The 15922-nt window shown below is 43.7% G+C and overlaps 1 protein-coding gene across 1 annotated transcript in view; it reads right to left on the minus strand.

Annotated features, from left to right (window-relative positions):
* Positions 1-15922, minus strand: part of LOC138126262 (octopamine receptor beta-2R-like) — a 29679-nt gene continuing 13757 nt past the window's right edge. The window contains exons 3-4 of the mRNA XM_069041978.1: positions 5939-6050; positions 1-894 (exon numbers count right to left, since the gene is read on the minus strand). Coding sequence (XP_068898079.1) covers positions 681-894; positions 5939-6050 — 326 coding nt within the window. The 3' untranslated portion in view covers positions 1-680. The remainder of the gene's footprint in view (positions 895-5938; positions 6051-15922) is intronic.

Genomic DNA, 15922 nt, shown 5'->3' on the forward strand with positions numbered 1-15922 from the left:
AAAACTGGAGGAAGACTCGAAATGAAAATAACGCGACTACCTGGAAAATAAAGTACATTTACCGTACAATCTTCAGCTAGATAGGCGTATGTACAAAATAAAAATCACATCTTTATCACACATTCGTAACAAACTATGTACAACCGACCAACCAAAAATTTTTATTGTAATATCACAGAAACTAGTGATTTTTTTCGGTTTTGGGAACGCTTCTCTCTTACGTATTTGTGTCCTTGAGAACGTGACGAAGCCATGAAGTCTTAATTTATTGCTTTTGTGTACGGGGCGTCCGCCAAAACCTGGACTTTACCGGACGCGCCCTTGGTAGGTTGTTGGCGCTTCTATTGCCTGAAAATTTCTGAACAATTTGAATCGTTGCTTGAATGACGGACGGCGGCGGCGCCGTCGACCCTGTATACATATTAACATAACCACAATTTGATCCGGAGCGAGAATATGAGACGAAGAAAAACCGAAAAATCAATTTTTTCCGCGCGCCCGGATTAAACTCGGGGGCGGCTCGGCTCCGGTTTGTCGAAATTTGATTTGTTCGTGTGGAGATGAAAGCCGCGTTAAAGCTTGTTCTACACAACAACAACGTTGCGAATTTTCCTAATAGAAGCTGTTTCCCCGGCTTATTAGAGTTTTTCGTCTTGGTAAGCCGGCGGCGTGTCCTGTGGCTAAAGGAACCTGGCGGGGTTCTTCCAGCAGGTGAAGCAGCAAGGCATCGCGCAGAGGAGGGTGTCTTTGAAAGCTTCTCGGAAGTCCCGGTTAAAGTAGGCGTAAATCACCGGATTCAGGGCCGAGTTGAAGTAACCAACCCAGAACAACATGCCTATTAACCAGTCGGGGGTGGGGCAGAAGTCGTCACCGCACAGCGTCGTTATCACGTACCTGTTGAGCAAAAAGCAAAAAGATATTTAATCAGTTCGAGGAAATTGCGACGGGGGCGGCGGCGGCGGTGGCGATGCCGCGGTTAACTCGACAAACTTATCGATATCGCAGTCTGCACACGCCGGTTTAATGTAAAGATCGAAAAACGAAACAAAAGACGTGACCATAAATCATCCGAATCTTTTTTTTTATTGGCCGTCTTGTGTTGCTCCAAGAAAAAAATTTCGTTTGTTTTTTGAAACGGTCATTAATATCCGCTTTATTCAAACGCGAGTCTAGGAAACCAATTAAAAATCAATTATTTTCATTTATAGGACGCCGTTTTATTACAATAAATTCCAAATTATTGCCGAGTTTTCATCAACAACAATAATACCCTATGAAAATAACATTCATATTTGTATGAATTGTACAAATTGTAATTATCGAATAATTTTTTCTATTTATAATGTCGTTGTCTGGAATAGTTTTTTTTTCTATTTTCGCAATACATCTCGACTTGTCAGGCTGTAATCGCACTTTGAAGAAATGAAAATTGTATTTTATAAATTGCGTCGTGACGAATAAGAGCGACACAGTTGTAAAAATATATTGCTAACGTCAATCAAGAAAATAACAATCATTTGCAAAAATGGTAAAGTTACTACAAGAAATCTTGACTTGTTTAATACGTAATGCGACGAAGGATGTGGTGCTGGATATACAGGGTGTTTTTGAAATGCGTGCAAAAATTTTAATCACAAGCTACTGGCTTCATGTAGAACTCGGAAAAAATATTTAAAAAATTCTGTCAAAAAATAAAATTGAGATACAATTTTTTTAAATTGCTTTTAGTTTTCTCCGTTATCCTACAACCTCGTAGGTAAAATTTCGGCACATTTTAAAAATACACCCTGTATATCATGTTTTATAAAATATACGCCAATGCCTATAGGAAATATGTTTAAAAGTTTTAAACAAGGAAACCGCATTGGTGTACGTTTTATAAAATATGATATACAGGGTGTATTTTTAAAATATGCCGAAATTTTACCTGCGAGATTGTTTGTCAACGTAGAAGACTAAAAGCAACTAAAAAAAATTGTAGCTCAAAAAATAAATATCATTTTTATTTGTTGACAAAGAATTTTTTTGATATTTTTTACGAGTTCTACATGAAGCCAGTAGCTCGTGGTTAGAATTTCTGCATGCATTTCAAAAACATCTTGTATATTTTTTAAATAAGAGAAATGATGTATGCGCCGGGTAATAATAGAAATGTTGGAAATGTCGACATCATGTGATAGAAGACATATATACAAATATTATTCTACTAATTTTCTTATAAGTCTTAAGTATTAAGTATTTAAAATTCTCGTAGATAAAAAAAATATTTTTTTTTAATAGAAATAGACTGGGAAATACAGGGTGTCTATAAATGATTGTCTGGTCCAGCTTGCTATGAAAACTTGTCAAATTTTGAATGTGCCGCTTTATACGAGTATGTAGAATAAATTCGACACATTTTTGTACATTCCATCCAAAAATTCCACCCGATTCCTTTTGTTGCTAGTAGAACTTTTTAATCGATTATCTGGCAAACTAAGCATTTTTGACCCGATGTGTATTAAGAGTTTTATGCTTATTTTTGACCATAGAATCTGCCCTGCAAGTTTGTCGGTCAAATTCGGATACACCCTGTATAATCACTACGTTAGAAATAAATATGTTAATCTCCGTAATGGACAAAAATGACCTAAATGATACCTGTTCTGATAACTTTTACGAGAAATATGTCTAGACATATGAACGTACCTTCAGCCATGTTATTAACTTTTTTTTGATTGGTACCTGTGGGTGTATCATTAGTGTATTAATATCAAAGGTTAAATTTGAACTTGTCTGACAAATGACAAATTTTTGTGAACCACAACAACAGTGTCAACGATGTGATATCAGATAAAGCGTGATAAGAATCATTGACGTACGTGTATCAATGGAGTATTGATTTTTTCTGTTCCCAATTGTTTGTCCTCTCTTTACAATTTCTCCATTAAGAATATTGAATTTGCACAAATTTGATTCGCTACGCTTTTTTTACTACTTATTAAATCTTGTTTGTCGAACTTGATTACGAAGTTTTTCAATAAAAACACGTACGCTCTTGGTAGTAACTCAAATTTGATTCTGGTAGCTTTATTAAGTGAAAAGAGATGACAGCCGGGCCAGACAAATTTTAGCATAACGGAGCCATTTCATCAAGTAGAAGGAATGTATAACCTGTGTCTTATTGAAAATTTCATGAAAAGTCAACGGAATTGCATCTTCAACTCCAATAACGCCACGTTACACAAATTTCCCCCAAAATCTGATTGCGATGTTGCGTTTAGAATTTGTCCAGTAAACACTGCAATATCGACATTTGCGTTGACCTGATTATCAAATTAGTCAGCAATGAGCGTCCATCAATAAACGAGGCTCAGTGGGGGGCGGTTGATTTTTGCATTTTACAAATCGAGGTGAAGTTTTTGCCTTCGCCTTTCAAGGAGTTGTAGCACCTGCAAACTGGAGCTGAAGATAAACCGCCCTCTCTATTAACGGAGGAAGCCCCAAGATTAAGTGCTGCCGCGAGAAAAGCTACATTAGACAAATTGGCTGTTCCATCGAATGCAGTATTAAACATGAGCAAAGTGGTAAAAGACGGTTTGCAAAAATGCAAACATGTTTTGGATCGACGAATACGTCGAGACAACAATGGGAGAATGATTAATCAGCTGGTGCGCGTTTGCAATGATACAGTCGTCGGGGTGTTTGTTTAGCACCCCTTGACTGCTAATCGAATCAGTCATTCGTTTATACAACATATGCAAATTCCTGCAGCGATCCTGCAATTAGCGCGAGCGCAAGTCACGTCGACGAAATATTTCAAGCAGAACGGAATTGACAACAGAATCAAAGAGGATATTTTTGATAAGCTCTATAAAGCTTTCCGCGGCGCTCCAAAACCACTTTAGGATTCCTACCTTTTCAACTTTGACCCGCAAATTCCTGTCGGCTTTCGTAGAATAATGCCGGAATATTCAGTCTCCATCGGAGTAATTAGCATGGAAAAAATTGTTTATCTGCGGGAATTGGCAAAAAAGAGCCGAGCGCCATATTTCAATAAAGACACGGCTCGTTTTTGTCGCAGATGAAAGATGCGACGCAGATGTCGACGTTATTGAAGGGGACTCTTCGATTCGCTACATTACGAGCCAACAATAATTTATTAAAAGCTCCAGAGCTTCATGACGAAACGATAATGTAAAATCGATCGGGTTGTTGTGCGTTTTTTTAATCTGTCGTCTATAACGAGCGACGGGTCCAGACTCTTTCGCTGCTTTGACGGACGAATCGGTTCACACCTCACAAAATCCGGACGGCAAATATTTTCCAGTGCGAGTCCTGCGACACTCGCAGGATAATGAACCGTTAACTGGCCACAGCGCGCGACCGGGGCATAAAATAGATGGTTCCTGAAAGCACTAATTGCAACCTGATCCGATCAGTTCTCGGATCTATCAGAAATAATTGGAGTTGATGTTTTGGTTTTGTCTTGTTCAACTCGGTGAAACTTAGCTGGAGCCATGTTTAATGCGACTGACCCATTAACACAACTTCCATACTCTCCTGAGTACTCATTCAATTCGGAGTTTTCCCGACAAGAGATTGCGTTGCGTGTTCACAAGCGCATGCAAGCATTAATTCACAAGATCATCTACAAGAGGACTCGCCCCACCCGATGCACCTTGCACTCATTCACATCCTCCCAATTACTCTGGTCTCGAACAACTTGGGGTAAAATGTAAAAGTTTCCTAGCCGAACTAACTTCCCTAATCCCACATCTAACAAATCGTGAGCTTCTCGGGGGAGCTCTGAAGCGTACAAATTTGATTTGTGTCCATTTCGCCATTGTCTTTGTGCCAGAGAAAGTGTGTGGAAACAGAAATAAGAAAAGTAAGCCGAGGGATTGGCGTTAGACCTTGCCGGTTAATCGCCAAACAAAGACGCAGAGGGCAAAAATTGCCACTCTCGATCAAAGCGGCATCATATTTCTCTAATTCGTCTGAAATTGCGTCACCGAGAGGGGTTTTTTGCGAGGCGAGGTTGCGGGCGCGTTACGCGACCGAAGGGCATTCTTGCAAATTAGCATCAAAATTGCCAGTTCTTACGGTGTAATCTCTCGCCGGCTTAGGAGGATATTAATTGTAAAGGTGATTAAACCCCTTAGATTTCCTCTTTAATCCCATTCAGAACATGATACGTTGCCGCAGCTTACAGCAGTTTTCGTTTTTTATTTGTTGTGTTTGTGCATGCAAGGGTTTAGGATAATCAAATGTTGCTGTGCAACCGCGTTTTTAAAGCGAACATGAAAGGGCTGAAATATGTTTATGAGGTGGTTGCAGTTGAGCTGCTTTATGGTTCCATTTAATTTAATTAACATTACCTAATCAATGTCAAAACAATAGCTCGCATTAATATCGCGTTGGAAATCCACAAGATCGAGAATTATTCAGGTTAATCAAAGCGCCAAAGTGTCAGGAAAGCAGATTTGGATCTTGTGTCGTTGGTTTCGGCCGCATTTCCATATTCTGGAAAGCTTTGGGAAGATTAGGATTTTTTTGTGCGTAGTGCTCGCCAGTCCAATTAGTCGACGCTGGGATCTAAGAAAGCCTCCGAATCGCCCTCCGGGACGAGTCTTTCCCTCGAAAGGGTTATGATGCGTCGATTGTGATTGATACGGCTCCCTCGCAGATCAAAGCTCCGTAATTATCTGGTGAACGCGAGCTTTTAAGACGACATCTCGTCCTGATTGATGACCGAGATTTATTTAAGAATATTCGCGTCCCTCGGGGCTATCGGGGCTTTCTGTGCGAGCCCCCCGGGTGGCGAAAAAGTGCGAGCTTATATATTTTAAGCTCGAGGGTGTTGCAGAATGAAATTTGGAAAAAGCGTCCTTTGAGCGCGCGCTTTTTACGACCCCCAGCCAAGCGGCCTCTTTGTGGCGGATTTGTGACTACTTACCATAAGAAAAAAGGAAGCCAGCACAACATGAAAGCGCCCATTATTATGCCCAGGGTGCGGGCGGCCTTGTGCTCGGCCCTCCAGCTCTTCGACTGTTGCCGGATGGAAGTACCTGCAACATAATTTAATTTGAAGGGGCGGAATTTTTAACCTAATTAGGACAAACACTTGGGCGGCTGGATTGATTTGCATCCAGATACAAGACCGTGTTGGTATAATTAAGGAAATTGCAGTGTGGGAATAGCTGTTGCAACTTGTCGGTTCGTGTTCTAGCTACCGATCACAATGGAATTAAAGGGGTTAATTAACGCGAGCAAGCTAGTCGAAGCTGACATTTCATGTCGGATGTAACACTTCCCTTTGACGAGCTGCGAAGGTGGCGTGTCCGAAGCTACTTGTCCCTTATCACGAGAAAAGAAGGACAACTCTGCACTACTTGGAAAAATATGGAAATGAATCGTGTTTAATTGATTCGGAACACGTCGAGGACAATTCCGGATCGTGCTTAACCCCGGCACGAGCTACTTGAACTGTGGGAAATCGATATGCGACTAATATGTTAATAATTTAATCAACTCGAGGATGGGTTTCTATTGATTCAGTAAGGGGCCAATTTGGGAATGTTGCGTTTTATCTTGGCATCTCGACGTCATTCGATCAATTGACATCGGAGCGGATAATACAGAAGGCGGGTCGTTGATACAGCGATAAATCACCCTTAATTAATACAGCTTGTAATGTGTGTCAAGGGCGGAGAGCACGCTGCCCCACGAGCGAAACAAACGTCGCGGGTGCGTTGAGAAAACCGAAAGGCATTCGGTAAATCGACGGCGAAAGAAGTCTGACACGTGGCGCGCAAACCTTCTGGTGCAAAATAGTGGAAGCGGTTTGTTTTGTTGCTTTAAAGAACCCGGGAGTAACAGTTTCAGGTGTTGAAAGACAAAACATCAAGAGATGAAACGAGTCGACTTGATATTAAATTAAAAGAACAAGAGAGCTCGTTACAGCTGGTATGCGTGGCTCGATTAAAGCTCCAGTCGAGTGCGTTAAAGCGGAATTTTCTGTAATAATAATGATTCGTGGGCGGGAAATGATTTAAATGAGAACGGAAGATTTCTGGAACGTGATACGTAAGGAAAGATCTAATGACTGGGATTCACCTCGAGGCCGCCATCGATTAGGCGAGACCTTTTGAACCCGGGAGAGCCAAAATTCCCAGTGTGTGCGTATCAAGTCGTGACAGTCTGTCACAAAGAAAGATCGTCTGGTAAATGCCCCTCCGGCGCGCATCTCCAACTTCTTATTTATACACATCATCGTCCTGATGGAGGAGTGCGTTATTATTATTCGGATTGATGGATGGGGGCGCCGTGGGCGCGGAAAAATCGCGAAACGTGCGTGATTTATAGCGCGCCGTTATTATTCAAAAGACAAATAAGCCAGGCCCGTCCGGTAGCACAATAGATTAGGTTTCGGGGATTGTTGTTTCGGCAAATGATCGAAGCTCAGAAGCTCAAATCGCGCATCAAATAGCGTCTAGGTTTGTCAAAGGAACAATCCGACTCGCTCAAAGGATAGTTGGCGCAAGTCGGGACGCTATGGAAACGGCGAGGTTAGCTCGTTCCGACACCTGTAATTAATAATGTTCACAATCGGCGAAATTCTGATGAAGTAGCCAATTAATTTTCGTAATGCCAACTGCCAATAATAAGTTTCACTCGATTATTTGATCGTTGATTGCGCGCGTTCCGCTGAGATATTAATTCCGGCGGGCCCTTGGGCGTTCCCTTCTTGCATTCTCATTAATAGACCGTGAAAGCTCCGATTCGAATCATTCTTTGACAGGAATGGATTCACTGACGGCTGATTAAAGCTGCCGATTGGTTTGTTCATCAATCACACCGACTTACCTTCCGAAAAAATCGTTCCAAACAGGTGGAAACCACGGTTTCATGCTTCGTTCCGTTTACCTTTGAGCTTTGATCCGACCAAAAGGCGACAAGACGTTGGCGTGACAGGCAAGAGTGCCCTTTGTTCCTCTCTAATTTTCATTTTAATAAATTTCGTTATTACAACAACATAAAGGGAAATTTTATTTGATTCGTTGCTTTCCAGTTTATATTAGCGTTGGGGGAAATTGCGAAATTTAAAATTTATCATGCCCGACATGTTACAACAAACAATAAACGTCTATTCTGGTCGTAAAGCTTTCACTAACCGCCCATTCGATAACCAACAATTCAAACTATGAATCACCACACGTTATCAGCTGAAAATTTTGCTCAGTTCGACGGGACCATCTTACTTTAGATGAATGCCGCCAGGTTTACAAGAGTACTCGTCATGTTTACCCAACAACCCGACCGGAAAAATCTTCAGGAGAAACTTTTACGTGCAATCATTCAACACGCGTTTACATTGTCTTGTTCCAGATCCATATGTAGCCCATGAAGCTCCCATTGTCTCGCGTCGCGCGCGACGAAGCGTGAATGTCCCGAGTTGTTGGATGAAACTCCCATTTTCAAGCTTGACAAACTTCCCCGAACACGAAAAATTATCCTTCAAGGACGAACGATTTATGAATACGCCACTTTCAACAATTTCCAACATGATACGTCGACAAACCGGCGTTTAAATCCTGAGTGACAGCAATTAGTGGGTGATTTAGGAGCACGCGACGCGCAATCGATTCCGGGATCGATGGAGGTGTGGCCGGGGGAGGTGCCTCCGAGTGGGGAGGCACCGCACCTCATTCTACGATACAACCTGTTTACTACTTGCAAGGACGACAAATTTACGAATACTTCCAATAGTTCATTAACAATTAGTGGGTCGATCGATGCGGGATCGAAGGAGGCGTGTCGGATGATGGGCGTGGCTACGCACCAAGAACCAATCGATGCGTCGATCTATGCGGCATCGGGGGACGTGTGCACCTCTTTCTACTCAGCTTGACGCAACAAAACTCGCATTTGTATTGTTCGGTGCCAACTGGCTCGTATTCGTGTCGATACAGCAGAACGAGTTTTGTAAAGTTCGTGTCGCATTTTGATTTAAAATCGGGTGTGAGAACGGGTCCCTGAACGGCTGGCTATGACGGAAACCAATAATTTTTTGAACGACGATTTTTCACAACCCTACACGATAACGGATGTCTGGAAGCTTAACGTAGCGTTGTCTCCGTGGATTGCCTGCGAGGATATTGATTGGCGGATGGATTTTGAAACGTGCGGACGTCATTGCGGATTGTTTGTCGAGAGAATGTAATTTTATTGGCTCGATCTGGCGCACAAAAGTAGCTCCGGTGGTTGTAATAATGTTGACGTTAATAGCCGTGTTTATTAAAACATCAATCTTGCCATAGTAAAGCAACCGAACTGTAGTGAATATTGACGTGAATGGGTGATTCGAGTGATTTATATTATGATTTTATGAGGGTTGCGAACTTGGCGGGGGAGTCATCATCGACGGGACCTCAAAGGAAATCGTCAACTTTGCAGTTGCAGCCGACTCGAGCCCCAGTTTGTTATCTCTGAGCCTGAAAGGGTGTAATCCGAAAATGCATTAAGCTTCTAGTTAAATCCTCAACTCGAGCTGGCTTTGGGAAGTTGTTGGTATCGCCGAAAATGATTCCAACCTATCGGTCCCCCGTCAAACGCGCGCACACCGGATCTTGACGTCGGAAGAAGTGGGAATTCACTCAGATCGAATCGTCGGGAATGTTGGGAATAAAAACGTGGATGGAAGTGCGCTGGGATATTTACATATAAAACGGATAGAAAAGAGGTGTTGAAAGGTGACGATGTAGACGCTCTTCTAAAACACACTTTGTAAACGCGAGTTTCCAAAGCCCGGGGCACGCTTTTTTCCCTCTTCTCTTTCATCATCAAATATGACAATGCTCGAATTTATGTTGGGACACGGTTCGATGTGATAATCTCCGGGCCACTTTACAAGAACCGGGAAAAATCGATACTACTCCTGTTATCCTGGAGCGGGAATCGTTTCGGGACGGTCTTGCTGTGCGCAACATTAAACGAATTAGTGTGGAAAAACAGCGATGATGAATGGAGATCTGTTGGTTCCTCCTGGAGGCTCATTTTCATAATTAATGCGGCGCGAAGAGGCAGGTGGCGCGGCTAATTCCATCGCCATCGGGGATCGAAGCGTCCAGGCTAATGGTCCGGCCGAACGAGGGACCCTCTATTTTAATAATTAATCGGCCGAATTTACGACTTCATTAAGGAGCATGTAAACGAGGCGCGAAAAAATTCCCGACCGAATTCCGAGAGTGAGATAGCGCCCTGAATATTTAATGGAGCAATTCACGAAGATGGTCGGCCGTTCTTCAGCGGCACCGGAATATAAAACAGGGACGAGCCGGCATTATTGAATAACGGAGCAACACATCTCGTTATTCGCGTCCAACTCGAATTAGTCCGAGTTTATTGAAACCCGGCAAAGTTTCCCAATCAATTTTTCCCATTCGATTTGTTTTTATCCGGGTTTAGGGCCGCTTAATCCGGGCTTAACGATTTGCCTAATTGGAGTTCTAATTTAAAACTGGGAGTGTGTAGCAGCGAGGACCGGTCCATTAGTCGGTGCATCGTTTCGTCTACGGCGTCACTTTCCAGTTTGTCGGAGGTCCGCACGTGAGAACTCCCTATTTAGATAATAGACGCTAATAGACGTTCCATTATCCATAATTTTCGGTTCAGCACCTCAAGCGTGGCATAATAGCTGTGTGCAAATGCCCTCTTAGCGCACAGACATGAGTCGGCGAGAGCGGAAGTCACGCCGGAGGCGGCGCGAGTTATAGCTATCGTTACATCAATCAAATACACACCCGGGGGCGGCAGAGACGCCTATTTACTCGATACACAAAACGTAAAGCCGCGATTATGCTGTTTAAGGATCGGCCCCTCGAAAAAAGCGCGCTTGATAAAAATTTCATCAATGCATTACGACGGCACACTTCAAATCTAATTTTACCCGCGAGTAGCTCTCGCTACCTTCTCCACGATAATTATTTTCTCGTCTAAACAATTGCGGCAACAGATGACGAGACGAGTGTGCACCGGGGTCATCGATCGCGGGATCTACGAGACTCCGCCCTCGCGGGCGCGTGACGAATCGATCGCCGGATCGATGGAGGCGTGGCTCGGGTCTGGAGGGGATCCGTGCCGATTTTACTACCTCGAGCTATCAAAGTCCGGGCTTTGCAATTTCAGGTGGCTGTTTGCGCGTTCGTCCGTAGAGGAATGCTAACGTTTATGCGCGGCCCTTTGTAGAATTTCGTCGAGGAGGGTGTAACGTCCCATTGTCTTGTGTTAGTACAATAAACTGAATTGTTATGGCTCAAGAACTTGATAAGTGCTCGCCTTCCATCAGCCACAATGGAAGCGAAACGTTTCTTTCCAGATAACACCTTTTCTTTCAAACAATTTAATTCGGAAAGTGACTACAAACTAAATCAAGTCTGCGCTTGTCTCACTAGTACTTCGGCGATGCAACGACCGTTTTCCAGAACGCGCTCCCGGGAGACAGTCATCGTCGCTCCGAGTGCCACAACCATGCGTTGCAGCGTCTGCAGACTTGCAGTCATGTCCCAGCGGGACAGTCCCTCCAGGAGGCCGCAGTCTTCGACGCCGATCTTGTAAATGGCGGCGCCGTTACCCTCGTGAAGACGCCACTTCAGCTGCGTCACCAAATGCTCGAATCTCTGCTTGGTGGGGTTGACGATCTTCAGTTTGTACTCGACGTTGCCGAGTTGGGGCTCGGGAGGGAGAGCCTTTTGGTTTTTCTTGTTGTCGATGGCGAAGTCCTCTGCGGCGTGGTCGATACACGGGTTAGGATTAAACAGACTCAACGACCAGTCCATCGTACTTAAAGGATCAACTCGCGACGAACTCAGGCTTGTTTACTCAGAACCGACAGTAACAAACGGGAATTGTCAACGATCATTATTGAGCGGTTGACATTTGACACGTACGTCATGCTAGGTTATATTTTTGGGTGATTCTGATTTGTTTACAAAAGATCACGTCTTTTTCTGACGGCCAGTGAGACATCAACAATGTCGATTAATTGCGACGTGGACTTTTCTTTTTGTACACAACGGGAGCAGGATCAAGCGGACGCGACCATTCTCGCGGGGAGGAAGCTCAGATGCATTTCCCCTCTAAGCCTGCAGTTTTCTTTGGCATCTTAAAGGGAATTTGAAGGGGTTTTCGGTAACTTTTCACTCGCATCCACTCGACGTACTTAACGGCTTACCCCACGGTTTGCATAATTTCGCGAAGAATAACAAACAGCCAGCAACTTCAATCAAATATTTACGGATTCGCTGATGATCACAATTAACAACGGGGTGCTCTCGACGAATTAGCGAAACTTCACAATCACCGTTCGCGGTTTGGTTCCGCGGGAAGTTCCGGTGGGCACCGTCGTTCGCGATCACATTAAAGCATCGATTATTTAAATTCATCTTACCTTTTTACATTTCCTCCGAAAGCATCGCAGAGCACTTTGGGGAGATGGGTGTCGGTTGCGATTCGATGGGAATCGTATTATGCGCGGTTCCACGCGAAAGAGGGTTTCTTTGAGAATTTTTGTTTTGTCTCGCGCCATAATCAGAGTCGACGAATTTTAATTACGGACGAAAAAATCAAAAGAGACGGACGGATTTAATTGGACGAGGCGCTAATGGTGCTTTGAGGTGACTCTGTCGACAAACAGAAGCATTTATGATTCTATGGCTGTTTGCTAAAGTACATAATACAATTTCGTATTCACGTCTGGTCCACGAGGTACAATAAAGGAGAGATGAAGTCGAGAGCTGACGAGCTCTTGTAACGTCTCGACACCGTCTGAGGGTCGGAATGGTTAATCTTGGCGCAACAGCGAAAGAATTTATGTTTTATGTATCGATACGTCCAGAGGCGTTGATAAGTTTGGATCAAGTATTCATCAGAGCTCGCGCGTTTCGAAGCTTTTAAAAACAGTCTTTGCTTTATCGAATCCTTTTGCATGAGGACCCTCGCGTTGCAATTTTCTACATCGATTCCAACAAAAGTTCGTCCTAATATTTTTTCGTCGGGGTGCGTGAGGGTCATTTTTATTGTTGTCGATGTAGCTTTCGTGCCGATAGTCTTGTAGATCCCGCGAACGCGCCGCGTTTATTGCGTTTTATTTTTACGACTTCGTGTCGGATCAAATCGGATTTATTTACGACCGTGTCTCGGCTTATCTGCCATTCTAATTGGTTAATTAGGTGGATCCGCGCCATCCGAGGGGCGCGACCATCAAACTTTCGCCGATCAGACGTAAAAAGTTGCACTTACGCTTGCAACAAGTTCGTAAAAGCGGAACATGCAAAGCTCAGCCACTTTGGGGTCGTGTTGACTTCTTGGAGTTTCTCGTGTAAACACGGCGCGATTTTTGTAGCTGTTTGTTTTTGGCCGCAAATACGTTGGCGATTCGTGGAAAAACCGTCTCTGTCGCGCTAATCAGATTTCGACTAGTTTGTCTCGTCTCTTTTTCCCGATGCTAATCCAATTATTTATCAAAGCAACCGAAAAAGCTAACATGTTACGCCCGGAATTATTTATTAGTCCGGTATTTTTGCAACCGGATTCAATTACCGCGCTTAGTTTTTCTTCTGGTTATTTTCATAAGGATTTACCGGCTCGCTTCGCTAACGCAAATATTGTTCTACACCATGAAAATCCCGAAATTGATGTTCCCTTTTTTCCTCGGATCGTTCCAGACCGCACCGTGGGAATCTATTGGTTATTGTGATGGCCTCTATTGATTTTTATTTTAATTAATACTCCAGGCACGTACTCGACGAGCCACATACACCAGTTCCGCAGCCTCCCGAGATACGCGAAACCTCACGAAAGAGTGCGGTTTTGTTGCGGATGATATTAAATTATCGGAGTTTTTCTCTGGGGAAACCCGATCCGGTCCTCGTTTAATTATTCACGTGCGTTGACGTCGCTGCACACTAACGGCTTAACGGCCAAGACTTGATCTCGGCCACGTAAAACAACGCGCTTAAATATTTATTCGAGGATTTGATGGGTTGCCATTTGCAACTCGACACGGGAATCGTTGCTTTAAAGCAAACAACCGATAAAAGTAAGATTGTCCGCCGTAAAAAGCACGAGAGAGGCTTCACTAAGCGATCCGGTCACTGCAAACGCACCTGTCCATCGATCTAGCTGCGGAGGCGTGGCCTGCCGGTGGAAGGGAGGATCTAGCGATCGATGGAGGCGTGTCGCGCGGCTATTGGACCGGACGAGCGACCAAGTGGGGAAATCTATCAGATTTACTACCGCAATTTTGCCGAATCGATTAGACACGTCCAGTTTGTTGGATCTGGAGCGTCTGGGTTTAATCGGACCGGCGCGTTACGCAATTATTCAAATATTGGCCCAATTAAAACGTGAATGTGTATTGTTGTCGGACTTGACTAAATTTCCTGTCCGATCGTTTCCGGTCAGAAGATGCTCGTCCGAAAGGCCCGTGAGTGGAGCTTTCGGACCCAGCGGGAAAATCAATAGGAATTCTCTCAGTATTAGGCAGGCTCTCTCTCTCTATTTGTCTCGCTTGGTCCTCGACGCACGACCACAGTCTTAACCGGGCCAAATATAGCACAGTCTCCGTTTTTGGCGCGAACTTCCCTCCACGGCCGGGCAAAAATCTTCACATAAATCAGGCCGTTGCCGTAATTAAATCCCACCGGCCTAGAGTTCTATTTATACGTCGAAATTGCAACAGAAACGCGGAGGCGACACGCAAACCGTGGAAATTAACATGAAAACATGGCCTGCTTAGTTCACGTGACAGCACCTGAACTTGATCTTCCTCGTAACGATTCGGTTTTATTTTTTTTGTGCGGGGAACACGCCACGCGGGACCGTTGAACCTTAAACGTTTTCCTTTGTATTTCAATCGGCCGCGATAAACGAAATTAAACCGATGCGATAAAATCTGCCAGATAAAGGATTTAGGATCGCGTCCTGGGGGCTTTCGCGGCTTTGTCGAGAGACTTTTTCGCGGGGAATTAACGCGGAACGTGGCAATCATCGAGTAGATGAAATTTTGAGATTTGCGAGCGGAGGACTATTTTCTTCCTCACGTGGAATTCCTCCGGAGCGAACGTGACCGAGCAATTCGTATCGCACGTTTTTTGCCAGAAGCGAATGTAAATTACTCGAGGGAGTCCACCCGTTTTGCCAGATTACATACAGCGCTTTCCGTGTAATATCCGATATTGAAAAGTTTTGATAAAAGCTGAACGACGTAGACCAACACGCACGTTAGTCAACTTTGATGCTTTCACGAGGATTTCCATCCAACGTAATCAATCGTCAAGAGGAGCTGCCGCGAAACCTTATCGAATTCTATCGGGAAATATTAATATTTTTTGCTACACTGACGGCTGGATATTTCTACCTGTCGTCGATGCATTGTCCGTGTCATCGACGGAAAAGTATTTATCAACCCCCAACCCTCACCCCTTTGTCACCAGGTGCGAGCTCCGACAGAAAAACAACCGAATGAATCACGCCGACCTGACGACGCTTCCTTTTTAATTTATTTTATTTATTCTTTCACCAACAGATTTAAAAATCGCGGTGCAGTGCTCCAAAGATTTTGCTCTCACAAAAGATTTTAAACAGTTAAAAGTACATCAACTAAGTACATATTTCAATCGCGTGTACGTTCTTAGGGAGATTCGTTTTTCTAGATTCAAGGAAGATTCGGCTGATTGTATTTCTGGTTGTCTACCTATCTAGTAATATTTCTCAAGTTGTGGCAACAATTTTAGTGCATCCAGCGTTTATATCAATGAATGATTTCAAACCGATTACGGCTTTGCAAATTAGTTGAATCGGTTTAAGCGATATAAATAGAACTTATATCGCTTTACTAACTATTAATTAAAACATTCTGATAGGTAGGCAGCCAGGCGGA

This window comes from Tenebrio molitor, chromosome 3 (genome assembly GCF_963966145.1).
Source record: "Tenebrio molitor chromosome 3, icTenMoli1.1, whole genome shotgun sequence".
NCBI lineage: Eukaryota > Metazoa > Arthropoda > Insecta > Coleoptera > Tenebrionidae > Tenebrio > Tenebrio molitor.